This window comes from Aulonocara stuartgranti (assembly GCF_965226115.1).
Source record: "Aulonocara stuartgranti genome assembly, chromosome: 17".
In the NCBI taxonomy this organism is placed as follows: Eukaryota; Metazoa; Chordata; class Actinopteri; order Cichliformes; family Cichlidae; genus Aulonocara; species Aulonocara stuartgranti.
The window spans coordinates 32,226,784-32,250,124 of NC_138953.1; the positions used below are offsets into that span (position 1 = coordinate 32,226,784).

The following is a 23,341-nucleotide window of genomic DNA, read 5'->3' on the forward strand; positions in this document are numbered from 1 at the left end:
GCTGGCCCATAGGGGGCGCTCGGGCTCCGCCCCCCCAAATGTGGAGGAGTAAAAATATATATTTTTAAAAAATTCATCAATGATAGTTTTACTATGTGTGTGCCCATATACAGCCAGGCGTATTTTAACATTTTCACCAGCTGACTCATTAAAGTTCAACCAACAAACGGTGTTTTTCTTCTTCTGGGGCGCTCGTCAAAGCGCCCTTGATATGCAGCGAAATAGCCTATCATTAAATGGTTGCCAGGGGAAAATAATAAATATTTGACCTATCAGCGTCGCTGAATTAAATGGTTTGGGGGCGCTTAAAATTGCGCCCCTGCAGAAAACGCGCGAAGATTTGCTGTTCTAGAATTTTACCTCAGTCAGTAGCCTAAGTGAGCTATAAGGTCAGAGAGAGACGATGGCAGCGGTATTGTTAACGGTTGAGGCACAGCCTCCCCCAAATTCGGTTAGATCGCTTCTAACCTACCCTTTTGCCAGAAGGACAATGGCAGAAAAACTGCAAGTTAAAGAGTTGGGACCTGACAAGCCCGAAATTCAACTAACCCAGGCAACGAAGGAGAAGTCAAAAGCATACAACAGGACTTTTTGTCGGAGTTGGTTCCAGCGCAAGTCGTGGCTGACAGGCTGTGGAACAGCTAATGCACTTTTTTGTTTCCCGTGCATACTGTTCAAAAGTGACAAGTGTGATTTGACGTGGACACAATCTGGACAAACCGACTTAAAGCACCTCTCCGAACGAATCAAGAAACATGAAAGCTCACGAGTTCATATGGACAACAGTGTAAAGCTAGCTGTGCTAGGGAAAACTAGCATAGCGGCGCAGCTAGATGATGGACATCGGATTGCTTTAAGAAGGCACAACGAAGAGGTAGATAAAAACCGTCATATTTTATCTAAAATCATCGATTGTATTAAGTTTTGTGGTGCTTTTGAGCTAGCAATGCGGGGACATGATGAAAGTGATTCCTCAGACAATCCAGGGATTTTTAGAGGTTTAGTCGACTTGATGGCATCAATTGATCACGACTTGAGGCAACACCTTGAAAATGCTACTGTATTTAAAGGCACCTCGAAAACAGTCCAGAACGAGATCCTGGATTGCATGTTGGCAGTTCTGAGAGAAAGGATCGTGGAAGAAGTAAAGGCAGCGAAGTTTTTAGCCATTCAAGCTGATGAAACCACTGACATTTCTACACACTGTCAGTTAGTCATGGTGCTAAGATACATTGACCAACGAAACCGTATTCAAGAGCGTTTTTTTGAATTCATCAAGCTACCCAATGCTTGTGCAGATGCAATAGCCAGTGCCTTATCGGAGAGGCTGCGCTTCATCCTCCCCCAGGGACAAGAGAGAAAGTTGATCGCCCAGGCCTACGATGGGGCCGCTGTAATGAGGGGTACCACTGGAGGAGTGCAGCGTAAGATACAGGACATTTATGCTAACGCTCACTACGTACATTGTTATGCCCATCAGTTAAACCTGGTAATGCAACAAGCAACCTCCCACATCCCTCAAATCAGTCACTTTTTTTCCGACATAGCAGGATTCGCTTCTTTTTTTACTAAATCGAGCAAGAGGACTGCAGTGCTTGACGAGGTGGTGGCGCACCGACTTCCAAGTGCATCGGCAACCCGTTGGAACTTCAACAGTCGTGCTGTGAATACAGTGTATGAACATAAAGACGATCTGGTGAGGTGTTTTCAGACCATCCGTAACAGTGAAGGATTTGATGCCCCTACAAAGAGAGATGCCGGTGGTTTCGTGAGAATGCTGGAAGACGAAGCTTTCTGTTTTTTCCTGGCCTTGTTTCACAAGATAATGCCACATGTAGACATGCTGTATAACCACCTACAGAAGAGAAACATCGATTCTGTCACCATCGCAGGGATCACCCAGACATTCATCAGCCGCATGCAGGCTATCAGGTAGGCATAAAAGCATAAATATGTAACCTAGAATAAATGTTAATTATCTATGCATAGATTCTATCAAATTCTCTGCATATATTCTGTGTTCTGTGACTTAAATGTTTAATGGAATTCAGATAATTTTGATTTATATCAGCCTTTGAAGTAATTTTATGAAAAATATTTGATTAAGTATATTTGATGAAGTATATTCCCAGTAATGATTTGATGTAGCCTATACCATAGGCTATTTCCTGAAATTATGGCCAGGGCCTTTATTTACTTGCACTGGTTTTCCCCCAGCCATTAAACCAGGTCCGGTTATTAATTAAATCCGGTAATTCCCGGTAATTAGAACACAACCTTTGTTTGGTTTGTGTTTGGTTAATATATCCCTATTCAGTTTTCAGAAGCCATTAATGAAACTTATGTATTGGATCAGGGAGGCACTTCCTAATCTGGTTGTGGATGAGGAGTACAGGGGACCTGTTCAAGACCCACCCACAAAGAGACGGAGAACATTGGGGGAAGACAGGCAACACCATTTGGCACTGGAGGTAAGCACTAGCTGCTTGGTCTGATTTAAATCGGATCATCAGATAAAATCTAATGACGATGCTGTCAGATGTCATTTGATATAGTGGTCATGACTGTTTTGTTTTGTTATGGACAGATTTTTTTTTTCAGAATAATGATTAACATGAGACATGTGCCAAAGTCTTACCACTGAATCTAACTCTTACCAATTATATATTATTGGATAGGTGTGCGACACCATTATGAGCCATGCCAAGGAGAGGTTTTCTTTCACCAAGCACCTTGTCAGCGCCACTCTGTTGCAAGGAGACTTGTTCCAACAACACAGCAAAAATTTTCCAGATGCAGCACTACAAACCACAGTGGAAGCCTATCCCTCATTGGACAAAGCCAGACTTAAAACAGAACTGTCCCTGATCTACGACAACGAGGAGTTTCAGAGTTGTAGTGGTGCGCTGGCGCTCTATCAGGTTCTGATGGAAAACAACCTTCAAGACACATTCACCGAAACTGTAAGTCTTCTTAACATCCTCATCACCACACCAATGACAACATCAGAATCGGAGAGGTGTTTCTCTACTTTAAAGAGGATAAAAACTTTCCTGAGAAACAATATGGCTCAGGATCGGCTCAACGCTCTGGCTATGCTGTCCATAGAGAAAAAACTCACACAAGAACTTCCTGATTTCAACACCAGGGTCATCGAGAAATTTGCCACTCAGAAAGACAGACGAGCAAAGTTCTTGTACAAATAAGAACCCTTAACCATATTTACTCTCTTTCTCCATCCCTCTCTCTTTCTCTCTTTAGCCCACCCCCCCAATCAGTTTACAGTTGTTGTTTTCAATAGTTATTTTTCATTCATTCAAAAAAAAAAAAAAAATCTGTTCATGTTCATTTTTACAAATCTATACAAATGGCCAGAATATGGTTGTTCATTTTTACAAATCTATACAAATGGCCAGAATATGGTTGTTCATTTTAAATTTAAATTAAAATTGTGTTGTTTGATGTACTCATTAAATGGGTCATTTTAGTCGATATCATAAAAATTGCCCCCCCTGAGATTTTTTTCAGGAGCCGCCACTGCTGACCTAAATTACTGGATCGGATATCGGAGAAAAATAAAAAATGTAATCCGATCCATTAAATATCACGAAAGCACCTCACAAAACTTGCAACACGCTGTAACTCACCTCAGAACGTTAGCACGTCGGAGCAGTATGCATCACGTGATAGAGCGGCTGTGGCATGCGGGACCTGTCGGTGGTCTGGATAGCATTTGGAGCTTCGCTAGCAACCCGGCATTTCATCTCCGACAAAGTTATCCCGAGAGAAGTAAAGCAAGTGTGTAAGTCCATCTCTGAATGTTTGTAAAGCATTCCTGCGTTAAGTTTAACAAGCGACTGCCTCTCCTGCTGCTACTTCAATCATGAAACTGCTTAACGATCAGCTGATCGGCTTTTCTGTCGCGAGTCCGTGTCTCTAGCTTGCTTTTGGCCCACTTTGCACCAGAAAGAGGAAACCAGCGGCTGAACAACAGCAGCACGTTTAAGCTTGATCAGCTGTTGTTAGAATGTATTTAATATTACTTTCTACTTGAGGATCTTTTTCTAAGTAGCTGACGCTGGTAACTGTGCAGGGGCGGATCTAGCAAAGTTTAGCCAGGGGGGCCGATAGGGCATTAACAGGGAAAAGGGGGCACAAAGACATACTTTTCTTTCTTATTCTCATTTAAAATAGCTTTTAATAAATAATTATCTGACACCCAAAGTTTTAATTTGATGTAAAATGAATAGAAGTCAATTACTGTATATAGTAACTATTAAGTCTAATATATATACCCTAGTAAGCTATAGTACTTTTTCCTTTGGGAAGGTACCATCTGTGCAGTCTGCAATTTTGTTGAAGAAAGATGTTGAATCTATTTAATATTTCTTGAAAAATAATTGATTTCTGTGCATTTTTTTTTCACACTGCATCAAATTAAGGTTGATTACGTCGAGTAAGCATCATGAGGTGGAGCGTGAGGGGTGGTTCCCTATTTTTTATTTATTTATTTTTGTTGTTGCTGGGAGTTGGAACCCTATTAGTTAGGTTGCTTAATATTTATGCTAAGTACTCTTTAAAATACCAGAATAGGGAGGATGGTGTAGGTTTAAGTTTATTAGATTGATCAGTATTGCTGAACTATGAAATATTTTTTTTTGCATACAGGTATAACAGAATAGCTTTAGTGTAGTTGTTGTTTTAAACTTGAGTATGAACTTATACAAAATGCAGCAAGATATTTAAAATACAGTTTTGTTGATTAAAAAAACACTATATCAGATTCATATCGGTATCGGCAGATATCCAAATTTATGATATCGGTATCGGACATAAAAAAGTGGTATCGTGCCATCTCTACTTATAAGTTATTCTCTGATAGGGAGTTCATCAGCCGGTCCGGGACAGCCAACAGGCTGGTTTTAGGCCACGGCCCGTAGAACACCCATATCTGGTATATACTACCTTTAGTTAAACAACAGTTATCATGAGTTTCAACGCTCTTTCGTCATGACTTGGTGGTCATCAGAATCCCATCAGAGTTTTAAGAGCACGTGTGGTACAGGCATGAAACATACTTTCAAATGCAGTGAGTTACTTTCATAATCTGACTGCTGAGTGCAATGAACAAATGCCAACTTGTATCAATGTGCACAAACAAACTGTCACATTCTGTAACTGCTTCACACTTAATGCAAGGGGCTGTTTGATAGAATTGGTTCTTGTTGGTTTCTGTTTTAGAATATTTTTACCCAGAGCACGAGGAGCAGATTCTGAGCCATAGCACCACACCACACAGACAATAAATGGCCAACAAAGCTATCTCCATGACAACTGAGCAAACTCTGTCTGCCAACATGGGCCCTGAAATGTGGTTGAAGAATCTGAAAAGATGTACGCCAGTGGACCTTGAGTTAAAGATTTTCTTTTGTTTATATAAATGTTTAAATGCTCCCATTGAGATGTGTTCCCCAACACTGACTGTGAAAAGAAGTGCTGAAGCACACCTGCTGAAGAAAGGTTCTTATAATCCAAGCTCTCATACATTTGAAATGTTCCCACAAGGCCAGTGTGAAAGTCACTGTATTGAAAGAAGCCTCCACACAATCCCAGAGCCAAGAACTAACTGCAGTAAAGTTTTCAGGTCCCTGTAAATTTCACTGACGTCAGCATTTTAGACGAGGTATAGCACACAACAATGTAACTGTGACTTTTCTGAGCATGCCGAAGCATCCAGACTTGATTATCACTTGCTGCACTGTGGTATACTTCTATTAACTGTGTGCATAGTCATACAAATGTTAACCCTTATATCAAGATACCAGGTGAAGCATGATAATCACAAAGTTAATCATAATGAGAGTCATGCTGTCACCTAACCTCCAACTAACTTCACTGCAGCTCCATCGCCCTCCCCTCTGTCTGAAACCAAACCTATGCCCTTGGTAGAGCTCTCCTCATTAAAGTCCCATCAGCAAGTCACATCATTACCTGTTTACTCCTTTCCCTTCACTCTCTCCTCCCTCTATTCTGCTTTCTCTGTTAGCCAGCCAGCTGCCACACACTCCAGAGGATATCCCAATTAGAAACAACATACAGAGACAAGCGAATGTGCGCTGGTGGATATTCCAATTAAATACAACCCATCGGACAAACATGCTAACACAAAATGCACACAAAATTGCTGGTGGACATTCTAATTAGCCAAGCAAACAAGGCATGGACGCTGCAATGCCCGTCCAGTATGACAGGATGCTATGTCCGATAGAATTCACACATAGATATGGCCTCATGAATATGCACACAAATTACTTTTACAGTCAGGGATGTGCAAAATCCTGCCATGAAACATTCGGCCCCTTTAAATGGTCACAAGCACAAAACTTTGCATGTAGTCACAAACACAGAATTCGCATAACATGAGCAGCTTGCCTGTCATTCACACACAGTATCTTGATGGATTTGAGAAGCTGCAGTTATAAGAAATAGTCTCCTTATTTTGGTATAACTGTAGAGTAAGGTTATTCCGGGGGAAAAGGAGAAATACTGAACTTACAGATACACTTAAAATGTATTGCATCAACAATTACTCTCCGACTTCTTATGGAAAAAATGAGAGTGCATGAAACATCCAGCAAGAGTATGATTTCCCTGATGTGTGATTAGACGGGATCACTTTGATGTCAGCTCTCTGCCATGTGACAGAGGCTGGCACCCGTCTTGAAAGGAAAATGGGCTTAGATGTAGAGAAAAGGAGGAAATGAAAATATCCTGACTAACACTCCAAAATAGGAAGAGATTATTAGAGCTGACACGTTTTTGGTAGAGGTAGAGGAAGAGAAATCTGGAATATTCAGCGGACACAGGTCTTGGACTGTTTATAAAACACTTGATATAGCTACAGCGATGTTATCCTCTGGAATCTGGAGCCTCAATCTTAGCATGTTGACATGTATTTGAGTAGATACAAAACTCAATTTTTAAATGATAAGTTTATCACGTCACTATGGAGGAATTTTGTCCAACTTGAATGGCCCATTTAAGGTCATGTCAAAGCATCTCACTTGGATTTACATCCAGTTAAGTTTAAGTTAACGACTGTGTTGAGTCTGTTCCTTCCCATTCCATGCAAGGCCACCTGGGTTGGCTGGAAGACTGTTTACTTAGCCTGGCAGGGCGAAGGACACTGTCTCAGCTGAACTACGGACACGCACACACATACATATACTGACAAGCACTCACTGACGCATCACCCTCCCTACCCCGGATCCAACGCCACCTCCAACGCTTACCTCCCCTCTGATGTGGACATCGGGTCAGCTGGAGGCGCAGTCGAAGATTGCAGCGGTCCCAGATCAGATGTACACACTGGAACACTTTCCCATGTTGCGTGTGTTCAGTCCTCACTTGAATTAGTTATGGTCAGTGTTTATTATTCAACAACAAAGAGACTGAGAAAAAATGGCGTCCATGGGAGAGTTGGTGAAAACCACTGCTGACCAAAAAGACATCTTGATGATCTCTGAGATTTTGGGAAAATATTTTGTGGACTGATGGGACAAATTGAACTTTCGGTGGCAGTGGTGTGATGGTCTTGGGCCGCTTTGCTGCTTCACTTTCTGGTAGCTCAGCTCGCTACCAGAAACTCCTGAAGGAGAATGTCCACTCATCAGCTCAAAAAAGAAAGTTAAAAAAAAGCCTAGTCAAAGTCTGAACTTAAATCCAATTGAGATGCTTTTACATGACCTATAACAGGCTGTTCACAGCAGGCCAAGTCCTCCATAGAGATGTGACAAACTTTTTACCAGTTATCGCAAACTGCAGTTCTTTCTTAAAATGTGTTTGATGATTGGAAACACGCTAATGAGACAAATACACAGAAACATGAGAAATCAGGAAGCTGGTAAATACTTTGTCACAGCACTGTATATGCCTGTTTACTTCTATTGATCTAGAGTAATGTGCACATTTTCTTTATACAGATGTATAGAGTGTGTTTAGCACTGTGATGTAAAAAATGTGACTTGGACAAAAAAAAAAAAATCAATGACCTGTCATGAATCTCAATGAGTGTATAAAGTGTGTTATTGTTGAAAGCAGCATATTCGCACTATCAAGAAATGGAATCAATAGACCACTGCTGCTTTAGCTCGAGTAAACAGTCCGCTTCAATATGTGTACGGTCTTATGAATCAGATTAGCTATATTGGTGTTTACGTGCGCATTCAAACCCACTGTTTCTAAGCTGATAAGATGAAAGAACACTGTTTAAGAGCCAGTCACGCTATCACTCATACCCTCACACACACCTCACGTGGCTTTTATTCTCATCGAACACCCATTAAGAATTAACTACAGGTAGGAAGAATAAGCTCGGCAGTATAACTCTTTATAAGCCCAGACCATGGCACGGTTCCAGTCCATCAGACAGACAGTAAATCCTCTTGTACTCACGAGGGATTGTCGGGAGATTTCTGACTCTAAGCCAATAGTATAGCTACAGTTGTAAAACACTTCTGTACTTCAGTGCCAAAAGATACGGTTTTGATTTTGAGAATTTTCAGGGAGGTAGTAAAAGGACACTTTGTGCCAAAGCAATACATCACACGTATGGCTCAAAATGCAATTTCAAAACTTGCTTTAAAATCTGCTTAGGAGTTTTGAACCACGTGAAGCAAAAGGGCACTGATCGCACAACCACCTTGCACCTGCCAGAGAAGTTTTGTATTTTAAAAAACTATTGCACTTAAATATAGATCTAACTTTGCTCAAGCACAGCAAAATACAAATTTGCCCTGCTGTTCACAGTAGATGGAGATGTTCCAAGAGGAATTGATTTGAATGTTAAAGCGGTGATATAAAGGGAAAACAAACAGTTAAGCAAGCAGACACATATTACAGTTTGATCCTCAGAAATCTTGCAGTTGATTGGGGTTGAAGGACAGACACCAACAACACACTTTCCGTTTTCTCAGGATGTAATAAGTGTCATCCAAAATATAAACACACTCACCCGTTCTGCAGACTGGGACGTGCCAAAAAAGATGGGTATGAACGCCAGCCAGATGATACAGGTGGTGTACATGGTAAATCCAATAGGCTTGGCTTCGTTAAAGGTTTCGGGCACGCCTCGCGTCTTGATTGCGTAAACCGTGCACGTAACCATCAGCAGAATTGAGTAACCCAGGGAGCAGATGAGAGACAGGTCTGAGATGTCGCACTTGAGGACACCACGTGCCGCCGTGGGGTCCTGGGTCCGCTGCTCGCCGTAGTCCACTACAGTATGGGGAGGATCCACGGCGAACCACACAAAGACACCCAGAAGCTGAACTGAGATCAGGGAGAAGGTGATGACGAGCTGGGAGGCAGGAGAGATAAACCTGTAAAGAACAGGATGGTTAATTAAATTTTGATTTAGCAAGGATGAAAAACTGCAATTAATGCTAGAAAATATGCACTCATGGTTTACATTTCTCAGGTTGCACCAACTTCTTTTCATGAGCTGAGAGCTTGTTCCACCAGCTCCCAGTTTGCGTTCAGGAGACAGTCCCCCTCTCTTTTCTCTTTCATAAGTTACCTTGAACAATCCTTTAGTTTGCTGATATATAGGCTGTAGCGATGATAAACGGAGTACCTCTGCTTCACTCAACTCTTTTCACTATTTTCATATTGATATAGCACAATCGCATCTCATTAACTATTTGTTAGCTGGTATTTTATCCTGTTTCTTGGTCGTGGTCTTTCTATGCCGCTCTTGTCTGCCATCTCTTTCCTCAGAACCCCTTACTGGTTCAGCAGATGGCCACCCTTATCTAAGCCTGGTTTTGCCAGAGGTCTCTTCCTGACAAAAGGCAGCACTTCCTCCACCACCAAGTGGTTGCTCATGGGGGATCAGTCACTTGAGTTTACTCTTTGTACGAGTAGCACCGTATGCTCTTTACCTTTCAATATAAAGCTCCCTTAGATTACTGTTGTTTTGAATTCATGCTAAATTTTTCCAATAGAACTAAACTTAAACATTGCTTCAGTGTCACATGGTTAGTTAAATAGCAGTCTGGTAATGCATTGGCCAGTCTGGTGACTTAACCTCTGGAGGGTATTTGGCTGGTGTAGCCAACAAAGATTCAGGCCAAGATTTTCTGTTTTGGCAGCCAGAGATTGCTTATGAATATAGATAAATGCAGAAAGGGTACTTGTTACTGGACAATAACTATTGTTCAAACATAATTGAGTAACAGAATTTAGACTATTTATTGAATAGAATAGAATTTTCCTTGACTTCAGATTCTGGATATTCAAATACAGATATACATTACTCAGTTAGCTTAGTTAGCTAATGCCAGAATATCAATATCTGGCATGTAGGGCAGTAATATACCTTGTTCACTTTAATCTGTCTTGGGTCAGGAATGCATCTGCACACAGAGGTAGAAGCCTAACCCATAAATAGGCTCTCAATAACCATTGTGTGATCTGTAAATACATTTTATCTTTTCTCTTTGACCTACCAGGAACGGGTGACTCCAACAGGTATAAAATTTCAAGCAGGTTCAGTGAAACATCATAATGCAGTGGCTGACATGGTGATCCACTGAGATTCACCGTAAGACTAGATCTATTCTATTTTCCACAGAATTTGATTTTTCATAAAGTCTTCAGCCAGTACGGTCCAAAAATAACTTAACAAACACTCAAAAATCCTGTCCCAATAAGATGAAAAGAAAACAGTTTTATTAGACTCTAAAAGGTTGAGACAAGTCTCCCACTTGACAGCGGCAATATATTAAATTTCTATAAATGCGACCATACACACTCCAGCAAATCCACGCTGAGAGCTAGAGCGAGATCAGGGAAAATATAATGATGGGTTTTGCAGCAAGAAAGAAAGGGAGAAACAAGGATGAGCAGTTGCAAGAAGACATAGAGCTGAAAAGAGAAAATGTGATGATCATCTAGGATGACAGAGATATCAAAACCGGGGTGCAAATCATGGCCCAAAACAAAAACTATATTTCCACTTGCATCAGAATGAAAGAAACAACCCACTCCTTCAAGCTCTCAAGTTCAAAGGACGCTCAGTGCTTGACTACCTTAGAGTCACTACCGTAACCTGAAAAGAGCCTCAAAATACTTTGTGTAAAAAGTCTGTAGCTGGATGGGAAAAAAAAGAAGAGGAAGGAAAAAAAGGGAAAAAATCTAACTGTCTGGATAGCAGGGCCATGAACCTGAGCACTATTAAATCCTGCATTAACAATTTAGCCACTTAGTGGATGCTCTCTCCCAGAGTCACTCACACTGAGTGCAAGCAGTACAATAGGAAATTGTTAGTTCATGACTCTCATAAATAATGTATGAAAAATAAATGATGAGTAATGACCGCAAGTATCTGAAAAAGTAGGGTGCAGGTAAAGTCACACACCTGAGTGCAAAAAAGCCACACTTATAGCAATATTAAGTGCCACTGAACCCATCAAAATCTGCACAGCCCAAACATGTACGCACAAAAGGGCCAAGAGCAGACGTAATGGCATTTTTACCTGGGTGCTGTTACAGACTTTTTCCCTTGTTCAAAGATGCGGTGTATCCTGTTGGTCTTGGTGAGCAGCGCAGCGTAGCTAAAACACATCCCCAAGCCTAAGAAAATCCTCCTCAGGGAGCACACGCCCACATCCGGCGTCGCGATCATCAGGAATGTGATGGCATAGCACAGGAAGATTCCAGTAAGCAGCACGTAGCTCATCTCTCGCCCCGAAGCTCGGACAATGGGCGTGTCATTGTACCGGACAAAAGTGACGATGACGAAAGAGGTGGCGATGATACCCAGCATGGCGATAAAGACGGGGACGATGGCCCAGGGTGAGTGCCACTCCAGTTTGATGATCGGAATGGGAGTGCAGCCAGTGCGGTTGGCATCAGGTCGCTTCTCGTATGGGCACAGCTCACAGGTGAACTCTGAGGCCTAACGGGGAGAGAGGTTTTAGAACATGCATTAGTTCATTTTCCTTAAGTAAACAGATTTTTCTAATGATAATTTGACTGTTAAACACCGATTCAACCATGAATTGGCTGATTGAAAAACCATCTGGCCATCTGGCTGTTGTGGTGTGCCTTGATTTCATTTTGTTGTCTTGTGTCTCTCTTCCTGCAGTCAGACCAATGCATTATTATCTATTGGACTGCCGGGGCCAATCTAATCTGAACCCACAGCAGAAGGAAAGGTGGTGTGCTGTATCTCACTGAGGCTGCAGAACAGAGCAGGGAGTACTGTCACCATCTCATAGATCAGAAGGAGTCTGTTCACAGAATGAGGACCTTATTGGAGCAGGAGCTGACTATTACATCATTGACATCATTTATATGGTTTAATTCGTTAATCAATTTATTTTTTTGCCAAAACATGTAGAAAAAAAACTCTTTTTGTGTAAATATATGTGTGCCTGATCTCCATAAGACACAATCTAATATAATTCTGAGGAAAAGACTTATTATCAGTTATGCTTTTGACAACTCCACAATTACTGCTTGTTTCTGCAAAATAACTATTGAGTGCTCGCCCTCATAAACATGAGCAGCTGCTGTTGTACAGTGGGGCAAAAAAGTATGTAGTCAGCCACCGATTGTGCAAGTTCCCCCACCTAAAATGATGACAGAGGTCAGTAATTTGCACCAGAGGTACACTTCAACTGTGAGAGACAGAATGTGAAAAAAAAAATCCATGAATCCACATGGTAGGATTTGTAAAGAATTTATTCGTAAATCAGGGTGGAAAATAAGTATTTGGTCAATAACAAAAATACAACTCAATACTTTGTAACATAACCTTTGTTGGCAATAACAGAGGTCAAACGTTTACTATAGGTCTTTACCAGGTTTGCACACACAGTAGCTGGTATTTTGGCCCATTCCTCCATGCAGATCTTCTCGAGAGCAGTGATGTTTTGGGGCTGTCGCCGAGCAACACGGACTTTCAACTCCCGCCACAGATTTTCTATGGGGTTGAGGTCTGGAGACTGGCTAGGCCACTCCAGGACTTTCAAATGCTTATTACGGAGCCACTCCTTTGTTGCCCGGGCGGTGTGTTTTGGATCATTGTCATGTTGGAAGACCCAGCCTCGTTTCATCTTCAAACTTCTCACTGATGGAAGGAGGTTTTGGCTCAAAATCTCACGATACATGGCCCCATTCATTCTGTCCTTAACACGGATCAGTCGTCCTGTCCCCTTGGCAGAAAAACAGCCCCATAGCATGATGTTTCCACCCCCATGCTTCACAGTAGGTATGGTGTTCTTGGGATGCAACTCAGTATTCTTCGTCCTCCAAACACGACGAGTTGAGTTTATGCCAAAAAGTTCTACTTTGGTTTCATCTGACCACATGACATTCTCCCAATCCTCTGCTGTATCATCCATGTGCTCTCTGGCAAACTTCAGACGGGCCTGGACATGCACTGGCTTCAGCAGCGGAACACGTCTGGCACTGCGGGATTTGATTCCCTGCCGTTGTTACTGATGGTGACCTTTGTTACTTTGGTCCCAGCTCTCTGCAGGTCATTCACCAGGTCCCCCCGTGTGGTTCTGGGATCTTTGCTCACCGTTCTCATGATCATTTTGACCCCACGGGATGAGATCTTGCGTGGAGCCCCAGATCGAGGGAGATTATCAGTGGTCTTGTATGTCTTCCATTTTCTGATGATTGCTCCCACAGTTGATTTTTTCACACCAAGCTGCTTGCCTATTGTAGATTCACTCTTCCCAGTCTGGTGCAGGTCTACAATACTTTTCCTGGTGTCCTTCGAAAGCTCTTTGGTCTTGGCCATGGCGGAGTTTGGAGTCTGACTGTTTGAGGCTGTGGACAGGTGTCTTTTATACAGATGATGAGTTCAAACAGGTGCCATTCATACAGGTAACGAGTGGGGGACAGAAAAGCGTCTTACAGAAGACGTTACAGGTCTGTGAGAGGCAGAGATTTTCCATGTTTGAGGTGACCAAATACTTATTTTCCACCCTGATTTACGAATAAATTCTTTACAAATCCTACCATGTGGATTCATGGATTTTTTTTTTCACATTCTGTCTCTCACAGTTGAAGTGTACCTCTGGTGCAAATTACTGACCTCTGTCATCATTTTAAGTGGGGGAACTTGCACAATCGGTGGCTGACTACATACTTTTTTGCCCCACTGTAACTGATATTTTCTATTTTCTTTGCTAAGCACATTTTTTGACATATACGTGCGTGTTCAAGTATTTTTCCAACTAAACAGGAAGCCTGATAGACTTTGAAATGGTCCCCAATGATAATTTAATTTTCACATATATGGATATATGGTTATGGCTCAAGTACATCTAATTTTCCATGGTGTACTGAAGATCATTGTTCACTTGCATGGCCCAATTTCAGCCATGCTTTAGCTGCTGCATATTCTCATATTTGACTACAATATACTTTTTTCTGCTCTTGCTCTTGACGAAGACGGTCGCACTTTTCTCTTCTCCTCCTCTCCCTTAGCTTCCCTGCTTAGCCTCTTATGTCCTTGTCTAGTCTCATGTTTTTTCCTTTCCAAACGCCTTCGATGCTTGTTCCCTCCTGGGAACACGGCGGGTCTGAGCCCGCGCTGGAATGGTAGCGCTGGGCAGGATGGCTGCTGTGTTTGCTTCGGATTACTCCTCACCCCCCACCCGACCCTGTGGCTTGTCACGTGTTTCATAATGTTGTGCTGTGGACATTTATGTGCTTTTTTGTGCAGAGGAGTTCTTTTTGTTTCCTGTTCTCATGCTGTCCTCCCAGGAGCCCAGCATGAGTAGAGGTCACTTTTTTTCCTCTTGTACTTTCCTATTTCACTGCAGGGCAACCTGCACGTGGCGAATAAAACTTTGATTGATTGATTGATTGATTGAGTATACATTGTTTATGGTCGACTCAGTGTGTCCAGGCCCTTTGACTGAAAAACAAGCTCAAATCATCACCCCTCCATCACTGTGCTTGACAGTTGGTGTGAGGTGTTTGTTCTGATATGCTTGAGTTTTTCAGCAAACATGGTGTTGTGCATTATGGCCAAGCATTTCCATTTTCCTGTCTGCTATCTCAAGGACATTGTGTCTTGTGGTTTGTTTGAATGCAACTTTGCAAACTGAAGCTGTGCTGCCATGTTCTTTTTTTTTTCAAGAAAGAGAAGAAGTGGCAGCATTTCCAGGCAAACTTCAGTTTCAGATTTTTTCTTATTCTACTTTCATGAATGTTTTTCACTTGTGAATAATCTTTGAATGGACTTTTTTTTGGAAATGGCCTTATAACCCTTCCCAGACTGATAACCAATAACAATTCTTCCTCAGAGATCACTGCTAATCACTCCTTGGCCTCGTGTTAACACATACCTGAATGCTTTAGACCAGCAAAGTGACAAAACCTTTGCTTTTATAGAAGTGCTGCTGCTGATCAGTTAATCAAATGCTTTTGATTAGCAGCACCTAGACATCCCTGACTCTCTTTATTCCTATAGAAAAAGGATATATTTAGGCAAAACTAGTTTTTTCATACATTGATTCTGCATTTTAGCTCAGTATTTCTAAAATAAATGATGACACAGTGTAATATTTTACCTGCTGATATTTATCTACCTAATTTGAAGACCTGATAAGGACCAGATCATTTTATTATGTCCTGATATGTAAAGCGTTACAACTGAAAGAGGCTGTGCTTTCTTTTTTATCATTAATGCAGCTTCAAAATGTGTGATCAGGGCATTTCCCTCTCCTCAAATTAGATACTTTCTCTATATAGAAATTCAAAATGGACAATCTAAGTGCCTCACTTTTTTAATTGCCTAAAAAAAGAGCAGGAGTAAGCAGACAGCAGCTGTCAACAAGTCGATGTGTGCAGAAGCTAACACGTTTACAATGTCAAACAGTTTTTATTGCAAATAGGTCTTTCAGCTGATTCTTTTTAAAGCGTTCCAACAAATGCGGTTTCATTTGTAAAGTTGGGAGAGGGTGTATAAGGAATGTTAGACATTTGATTAAAATCCACATTTTTACCTCGTTTTTTGACAAGTCAATTTCACACAGATGAATTGGTTAGGCTAAGAAGTTCTGTGAGCCTCTCTAGGTTTGAAAACACAAATAATCAGTGCTGAAATCAGACTGACAGAGAAACTGCTAAATTGATAAAGGGTTGATGCATGATTTTTGTCAAACACAAATCAAGATCTAGCCAGATTTGTATGTGACCTGTGATGTCACAGTGTTTGTGATATTTTAATTTCTGGATCACGCTGACGGTTTTGGATAGCTGATATTTTTCTTCAGAAATCTACCTGAAAGTGGTATCCTTCACAGCGCTCACAGTGCCAACAGCACGGCACCCCTTTCACCACTTTCTTCCTTTCACCCGTACGGCACGGGAGGCTGCAAACGGAGGCAGGGAAAGTTGGGTCACCCATCCTCCAACGCATGGCCTCCACCTGAGAGAAGAGCAGTGTGTTGTTATTTGTGTGTCAAAACGGCAAAATGAAGCTTCTTATTTTCTCACAGGACATCTTGGAGCATAAGGATTGGCAGCCATCTGCAGAAGCTGACATAAACTGTATGTTAACAGTCCTTTAACACTCAGCTTTCTCTCTACCTTCAAAAAAAAGTGTGTCTTCAGGGCATCTCGCAGAGCAATTAGCACAAGCAGATCCTCTGATCATTTTCCTGAGTGCTGCCAGGCACAAAACTAACACCAGCTAGTCTGGAAGCCAGCAATCAGACCATAATCAGATTTGGCACAAATAGGCCATCTGCATTTCCTTCTGTGTGTGTCTGTGTGTGTGTTTATTTGTGAGTGTGCACACGCATATGTTTCACCATGTGTGCATTTTGTTTATTTGTGTTTGTGTCATGCTGGCATTATAGTGAATCCCTGAGCTCTCCGTACGTCCTCTGCGAGTGAGTTTGAATGTGTGTGTACTAATTTGTAGTTGTGTGCGCGAGCAGTTGTGAGGAAGTTTGTCATTACCGCGTTCCCTGAGGTTTAACCATCGCCGAGGGTGCTGCACAAAATTTAATATTACTGTTTTAAACACAAAAAGTACCAGTCCTAAAACAACTAGTTAGAAGGGAAAATTCATTAGACTTAGAGAGGGTGGATTTGAGTTAATTACTGACACACAAACAGAAACAAGTTCTCATGGAGTTTAATATGCAAGAATGGGATAGTTGCTGCCCACAGTGTTGTACATATATCACTAAGGAGAAACTTTGTTTACGGAGAAATTTTGCTCATTACTTATTCATATCCCCCATTTAATATCTGTATACTATCACCTTATTTTCTATCAAAAGGCATAAATTAAACAACACAGACCCATATTTTATTACAGTGCAGTGTCAGCCTTCATTTTATTTTGCCAGGAAAATAGGAAATTGGTGCAGTGATTTATTGAAACATATGAAAGCATACAGGGAAATATAAGGCAAAGAAACAGGGTTTGTATAATTTCAAAGATTTTGAAAGTCAATTTTTGGCATGGCCACCTTTATTCTTCAACACAGCCTGAACTCTCTTAGGCAGCTTTCTTGTCATTTCTTTAAGTATTCTTCAGGAATAGTTCTCCAGACTTCTCGAAGAACATTCAAAGCTCTTCTTTGGACGTTGTCTGCCTTTTGTTGCATTTTTGGTCAAGATGATCTCACACTACTCCAGTAATGATGAGGCCTAGGCTTTGGCGAGGTCAATCCATGACTGATGGTGTTCCATTGTGCATTTTTTCCCATGGATATACTTTAATTTTATTCGCAGTGTTTTTGGGATCATACTGAAAAATGAAACCTTTCCTGTGTTCATAACTCCATCAGTTTTGACAAGATCACCAACATCACTGGCTAAAATGCCAAAACAAGACAGTGGCTGCAGCATGTTTTACAGATAGCTGTAGACAGCAGATGAACAGTCTGTCGTCTACAGCTATCTCTCCTGATCTCCTCTGATCTCCCAACGCTGATTCAACTCAGTGTTGCATAGCACGACAGTGCACCCAAGGTAGCCAATACTCAGTTTGCACAGGGTTTGAATGTGTGAATTCTTGAGACTCACATGCTGTACATTCTTATGTTCCACAGTGCTGTCTTGTATTTATAATGATGAACATTCAAACTTTTTTGTTCTTAATAAAAACTACCCCCTGCTACCCTGCATACTTTCAGGATTTTACCTAATTAAATATGTCTGTCTATTTAGAAATTGTTAAAGTGCCAAATCATGTGTGACTTCAGTTTCTGTGTTTTATACTTCTGTACTGCTGTACAAACACACACACTGACACACACAAACACACCGTCCATCAGCCAGAAAGCGTTTTGTGTCTATTAGTTTTCTCATCTGTCATCTGGCCTTTCTAATGAAGTCCTTGGTGGATTTATAACACCTAGCACTGCTGCGTGCTCAAAGATTTTTTTGTGCATGTGACAGTGAGACAGAGAGAGCGAGTGGGACAATGGGAATTCAGTTTGCTAATGCATTCAATTATCTGTTTTTCTGTGGATCTAAGTAGGCACTGTATATTCTCCAGGTTCTGTAGCATTGGTTATTATGTGTATTCTGTAGGTGTGTGACCTTTCACAGTTGCGAATGTTTGCAAGTCTCTCTCCTTCACAAAGATTAGTATTCTGAATAGAAGCAAAGATCTACACTTGCTTGAAAAAACTAACTTTTGCACCTGAATAAGAGCAATAACTCAAACGAATCCAGCCCGGTAACAAGGGATTTTGAAATCATGGCAGCTGCTCATAGTCATGTTGAATTTTCATTCTTCCAAGGTGTCTGATCTATAATGCCTCAGAAGCTTCAATGAGGCACTCAAATCAAAATATATGACATTTTTCATTAGGACACAGACGTGTCATGCTAAAATACTAATAATGAGATAGTTCAACATATGACAAGCTGGAAACACATCTGAAATATATACTATGGTAAATGGCATACAGTATGTTCTGTACTGAACAACTTTTTAGACCATAAAATGTTAATCATTGAAAACATATTTCATAATAAACTAGTATTTTTCACTCGAGCTTCACTTTTAAGTTGATTTTCCAAGTTTTTGCCTCCTAATTTTTTTCCATTGACTTCATTCAATTTATATGTGTGAAAAATATGAGCAGTTTTGTCAGCTTATAAACTGTAAAAACCAATTAGGTACACTGGTATACGTGTGTAAAAATCTCACCTTGAGGTGTAATTTATTGGTCCAGGAGCCGATGACTCTGTACTCAGTAGTCGATCTGTTGGTGATCTGGTACTGGAATATGTCGTATCTCCCTGGAGCATCTCCATTCTCATTGAAAACCACTGGTGTACCAGCACTTCCTAAAACAGAAACAGGTTTTGAAGACGGCGTCAATTTAGTAATTTCTTGTGATGCTCTTTCACTTTTCTTGATCAGGCGACTACTCCTGAAAAGCATAAAGGTTCAATGGAATGAAATGTGAAAAGTTCTATTTTCTAGCTTCACTAAAGACATTAAAAGTTCGGAAAGTCATCATTTCTTCTTATTTTAATGTGTATTTTAGAGATTCTACTTAGTGGCGGTATTACAATGCTGTGTGCGCAATTTTAAAGAAAGGAGTATAATGACAGTTTGATGTACTATGGATGAAATTTTACAGAATTTGTAGTACTGTGCAAAAATCTTGAGCCACTCATCTTTTTTTTTGTGTTTGGTTTCAAAGAGCCAGACTTTCCTATAATGTTTTTAAAGTGGTTTTGAGCCAGTTTTCCTTTAGACATTGGCTGCTTTTTCACTCATTTCCCCCCCTTCATTACCAGTGCTTACACCTAAACATTTTCACCGGAATGTTTTTTTGTTGTTGTTGTTGTTGTTGTTGTTGTTTTATTAAGCCATTACACACTGACCTTTGCAAGACCTAACACAAGAGGTGTACCGGCATTTGCAGAAAAATGTCAAAGACAACACAGTTTGACAGGCACAAAAAGGTATTTTTAACCCAGCAATGTGATTCACAAAGAGCTACTAGTAGACATCATGGCATATCAGCATGGTGTGCAGTGTGTACAACCGTGTCTACAACCATCTGTCAAAACAAGGTGGAGGTTCTGTCATAGTTTGGGCTGCACCTCAGCAAGGGAGGATCTTGTCAAATCTTATAGAGAATAAAAAGGCGCAAACCTCAAAAGAAGAGCTTTGAATGAGAACCATTCATGAAATTTACTTCAAAAAATGACAAGTAAGCTTGCTTAAGAGGCTGAGGTGAAGAATAAATATCAATTTTCAAGCTTGTTCAAACTGCAAATATGCATTTCCATCTATGTTTGCACATTACAATAAATCGTTGCACCCATTTCCATTTTCCTATCACAATATACGGAAATAAAGTCTTTCTTGAAGACTGTGCTACCATTATTGCATTCTTACTATTTTACAGCACCAGAATAAGTTATCAGTAAATCAGCTATATATACACACAGCTTCTCTCTGTGCCAGCATTTTACACACATTTTGTTTTTTCACCTGTATTTCATAAATGTTCTCATTGCCTACTTCTGTGAGCCTTATATTTCAGTCTAACTCTAACCAGGACTACGATATGGATACTAACCAATCAGAGGAAAAGTAAGGGATGATTTTCACAGAGCATCTCTCTTAATATTAGAATCCTCAGAGCAAATCCAGAGACAACAAGCAAACCCCACAAAGAAAGTGTCAGGCAAACCAGGAGACTCAGTAGAGGGGTGTTGTAGCAAGGCAACATCCTCCACCAGTTAGTTCTCCACCACCTTTGAGGTTTAACACAAACTTTTTTTTCCTCTTTCGCTCTCTGTCTTACTTGCTATCTTGTTTATTTAGCAATGCAATCAAATCAAATTACTGAAACTAGCACAGCATAAAGGAAATCCAATTATAATCTATATGTGGAAAAAGCACTACATTATGGAAATTGCACCCCAGGTAAAATAACTCATTAATGCTGATGGAGGAAAGATAAGAAAGACAGAAAAAGTTATGCATTTAAAGCAAGAAAAGGTAAACAGCGTACGCCTGGAAACTGAGTAAGCGGAGAAAAGCATGTCAGAGAAAAAAGAAAACACAGAAACAGAAAATATCAACAAATATATTTTTAAAAAAAAGTAAAAGTTCTTGTGACAAAAAAGAAACCAAGCTGAACAGAGAGACGCAAGAAGGAGATCAAGTGTGATAAAAGAGTAGCGTGGGTAGAGAAATGACTTTACGATATGACAGAAAGAAAACCAATCACGATGACAGAGAGAAGAGAAGATGAAGGACAGAAGAGACAAACTCAAAGACAAAGAAGTAGAAGTGGCCCACTGTGAGCAGAACAATGAGAGATATGCACATAATGGGTAAAAGAAAGAGAGAGAACGTCGTAATAAGTAGGAATCTTACTGAGAGAGACTGAGGAAGATGAATGGAAAAGGATTGAGACAATAGATACAAGTTGTCATTGATGTCATAATTATTATAAGGTCATGTCTGTATGTGAGAAGTATACCCATTAGCCCTGCACAATGAAAAAGAACACTCACTGTTTCCTGCTGCTTTTAAAAGTGACAAGGGGGCCTTGAAAATCCTTCATATCTGACAAATTGAGAGTGATACCCATGTCAAGACTACAACACCCCAGCACTAATGCCAAAGGACACCTTGCGTGTATCTTTGAGATCCTGGCAGCTTTGACAGAATGGCAGGATTTGATATTCAAAGAATGAAAACAGGCATCACTGTCTTTACTACAAACAACAGACAAGGCCGGCGATTTTACTTAAACCTGGAGATGCTTTAATGGACGGCAGGAGGCGACAACACTTGTTCCCAGAGGATTTATTAACTCTAAACAATTCTCTGATTAATTTATGGTTTTATCTACTTGTTTAAGTCTCCTTTCACTACTAAATGGCATTAATCTTATAAAATGTTTCCACATTTGGAGTCTGACACACGATAAAGACGATCATATAATGGAGCGATAACACTTTATAACAATGACACACTATTAAGTGTTAGTAAGGTTTTAGTGTTTATTACTCCTCCATATTATGTGATTTATAAACACAGGTAAATGCAACAGGTATATATTTTTATTCTTGAATAATAAGCTCATATATAATATGTTCATGGCATATAGATAGTCTAAGTAAGTGATTCGGCTGTTTAGATGCGCATTTCTGTTTATAATGATTAAGATATGAGCTCGTTGTTTGTTTGTGTTTTAACAGAGGTTTCATAAATACTAATTTAATAGTATACTTTTCAGGCAGTTACACGTTTGTGTGACATCTACAATGAGAACTACTTTTGCCTTATACAGGTTTAATAATACACACTATGGAATAATGCTTTATAAATGATGAAATAATTACTACTCCTTTAGTAATGCTTAATAATGTGTCATTTTGATAGTTGTTTTAAGCGTTACCAGTAGAGCTTTCAACAAACTTTCCACTGACAAGATGCAAGTTGCATGTAGTATCCTTGGGTCAGATCCTCCACTTTCTCTGGCTTTAGAAAGCCAGCATAGCAACAGCCATTGCCATTCTTAGTGGAAGTGTAAGCTCAAGGCTTCACAATGAGAGGCCATATACCAACGAGCAACACTGATGAAGAAAAAAAAAAAAACAGAGCCTACAATAATGAATGGGTTGACAGATTTACAACTGCATTGGTCTGCATGCATCTAATATGTTCATGCATGATTAAAAAAAAAAAAAAGGTGCATCCCACCCGACGATAAGCATGTCATTTTTCCTCCCTGCTGTATTGGTTGGCTTTGCTCTGTAATATTCGATCACACCAATCATGCCTCTTTAGGGCTGCTTTGCAAAATTCAGCAGTTAAAGTTGTTGCCTGGAGTGAAGACGGAGGTAAGGCAGGCTGTTTGTCATGAAAAAGGCAGTTACCTTGATTATTCAGTCACATAGAGTTTGCACCTTTTGTTGGAAGTTTCTGGATAAGGTGGATAAAGACACAAGAAACACAAAACAGGCACAACAGAAGCTTGCGTGACGAATCCAGTGCATGTTGCTTACAAACCGATATAAAAATTTCACACCATTTTTAACCTTTAAGGATACTTAATCACATTTTTTAGTCTCTTTTGCTGCCGTGTTGATGTATTCTGTCATCAACGTACAGTAAGGGGCAGTGATAAATCAGCTTTTACACTTTCAATACTTCTCGCTTTAGTTGCTTTGACCTTGGAAGGGGAAAAAAAAACAAAACAAAACACGAAATATCACCTGTTGCCCTAGCAACACACCTCCACCTCATCCATAGTGACACCCATTATGAGCTGCTTTTCAAAGCAAGATGCTGCACTGCAGAACA

The 23,341-nt window shown here is 40.4% G+C and overlaps 2 protein-coding genes across 8 annotated transcripts in view; one reads left to right on the forward strand and one right to left on the reverse strand.

Annotated features, from left to right (window-relative positions):
* The window catches only part of grm8a (glutamate receptor, metabotropic 8a), a 323,575-nt gene that overhangs the window by 19,948 nt on the left and 280,286 nt on the right, over positions 1-23,341 (reverse strand). For all 6 annotated transcript variants that reach the window (XM_082511551.1, XM_082511554.1, XM_082511552.1 and 3 more), the window contains 4 exons: positions 19,208-19,347; positions 16,313-16,459; positions 11,538-11,959; positions 9,014-9,380 (listed from right to left, as the gene is read on the reverse strand). In XM_082511551.1, the coding sequence (XP_082367677.1) occupies positions 9,014-9,380; positions 11,538-11,959; positions 16,313-16,459; positions 19,208-19,347 (1,076 nt within the window). The remainder of the gene's footprint in view (positions 1-9,013; positions 9,381-11,537; positions 11,960-16,312; positions 16,460-19,207; positions 19,348-23,341) is intronic.
* LOC309692751 (zinc finger MYM-type protein 1-like) lies at positions 2-3,536 on the forward strand. 2 transcript variants are annotated; one of them, XM_082511560.1, is made up of 3 exons: positions 2-1,932; positions 2,318-2,471; positions 2,679-3,536. In XM_082511560.1, exons 1-3 carry the CDS (start codon positions 404-406, stop codon positions 3,204-3,206), a joined length of 2,211 nt encoding a protein of 736 aa, XP_082367686.1. In that variant the 5' UTR covers positions 2-403; the 3' UTR covers positions 3,207-3,536. The 2 variants fall into 2 exon arrangements, with proteins under 2 accessions (XP_082367686.1, XP_082367687.1); XM_082511561.1 differs by having other exon boundaries at positions 2,357-2,471.

What these genes read in the sequence shown, in the direction of transcription:
- LOC309692751 (XM_082511560.1), top strand. Translation starts at nt 404, where the DNA reads ATGGCAGCGGTATTGTTAACGGTTGAGGCACAGCCTCCCCCAAATTCG. An exon ending in AGCCGCATGCAGGCTATCAG is followed by an intron (nt 1,933 to 2,317) that starts GTAGGCATAAAA and finishes ATCCCTATTCAG; the next exon opens with TTTTCAGAAGCCATTAATGA. An exon ending in AACACCATTTGGCACTGGAG is followed by an intron (nt 2,472 to 2,678) that starts GTAAGCACTAGC and finishes ATTATTGGATAG; the next exon opens with GTGTGCGACACCATTATGAG.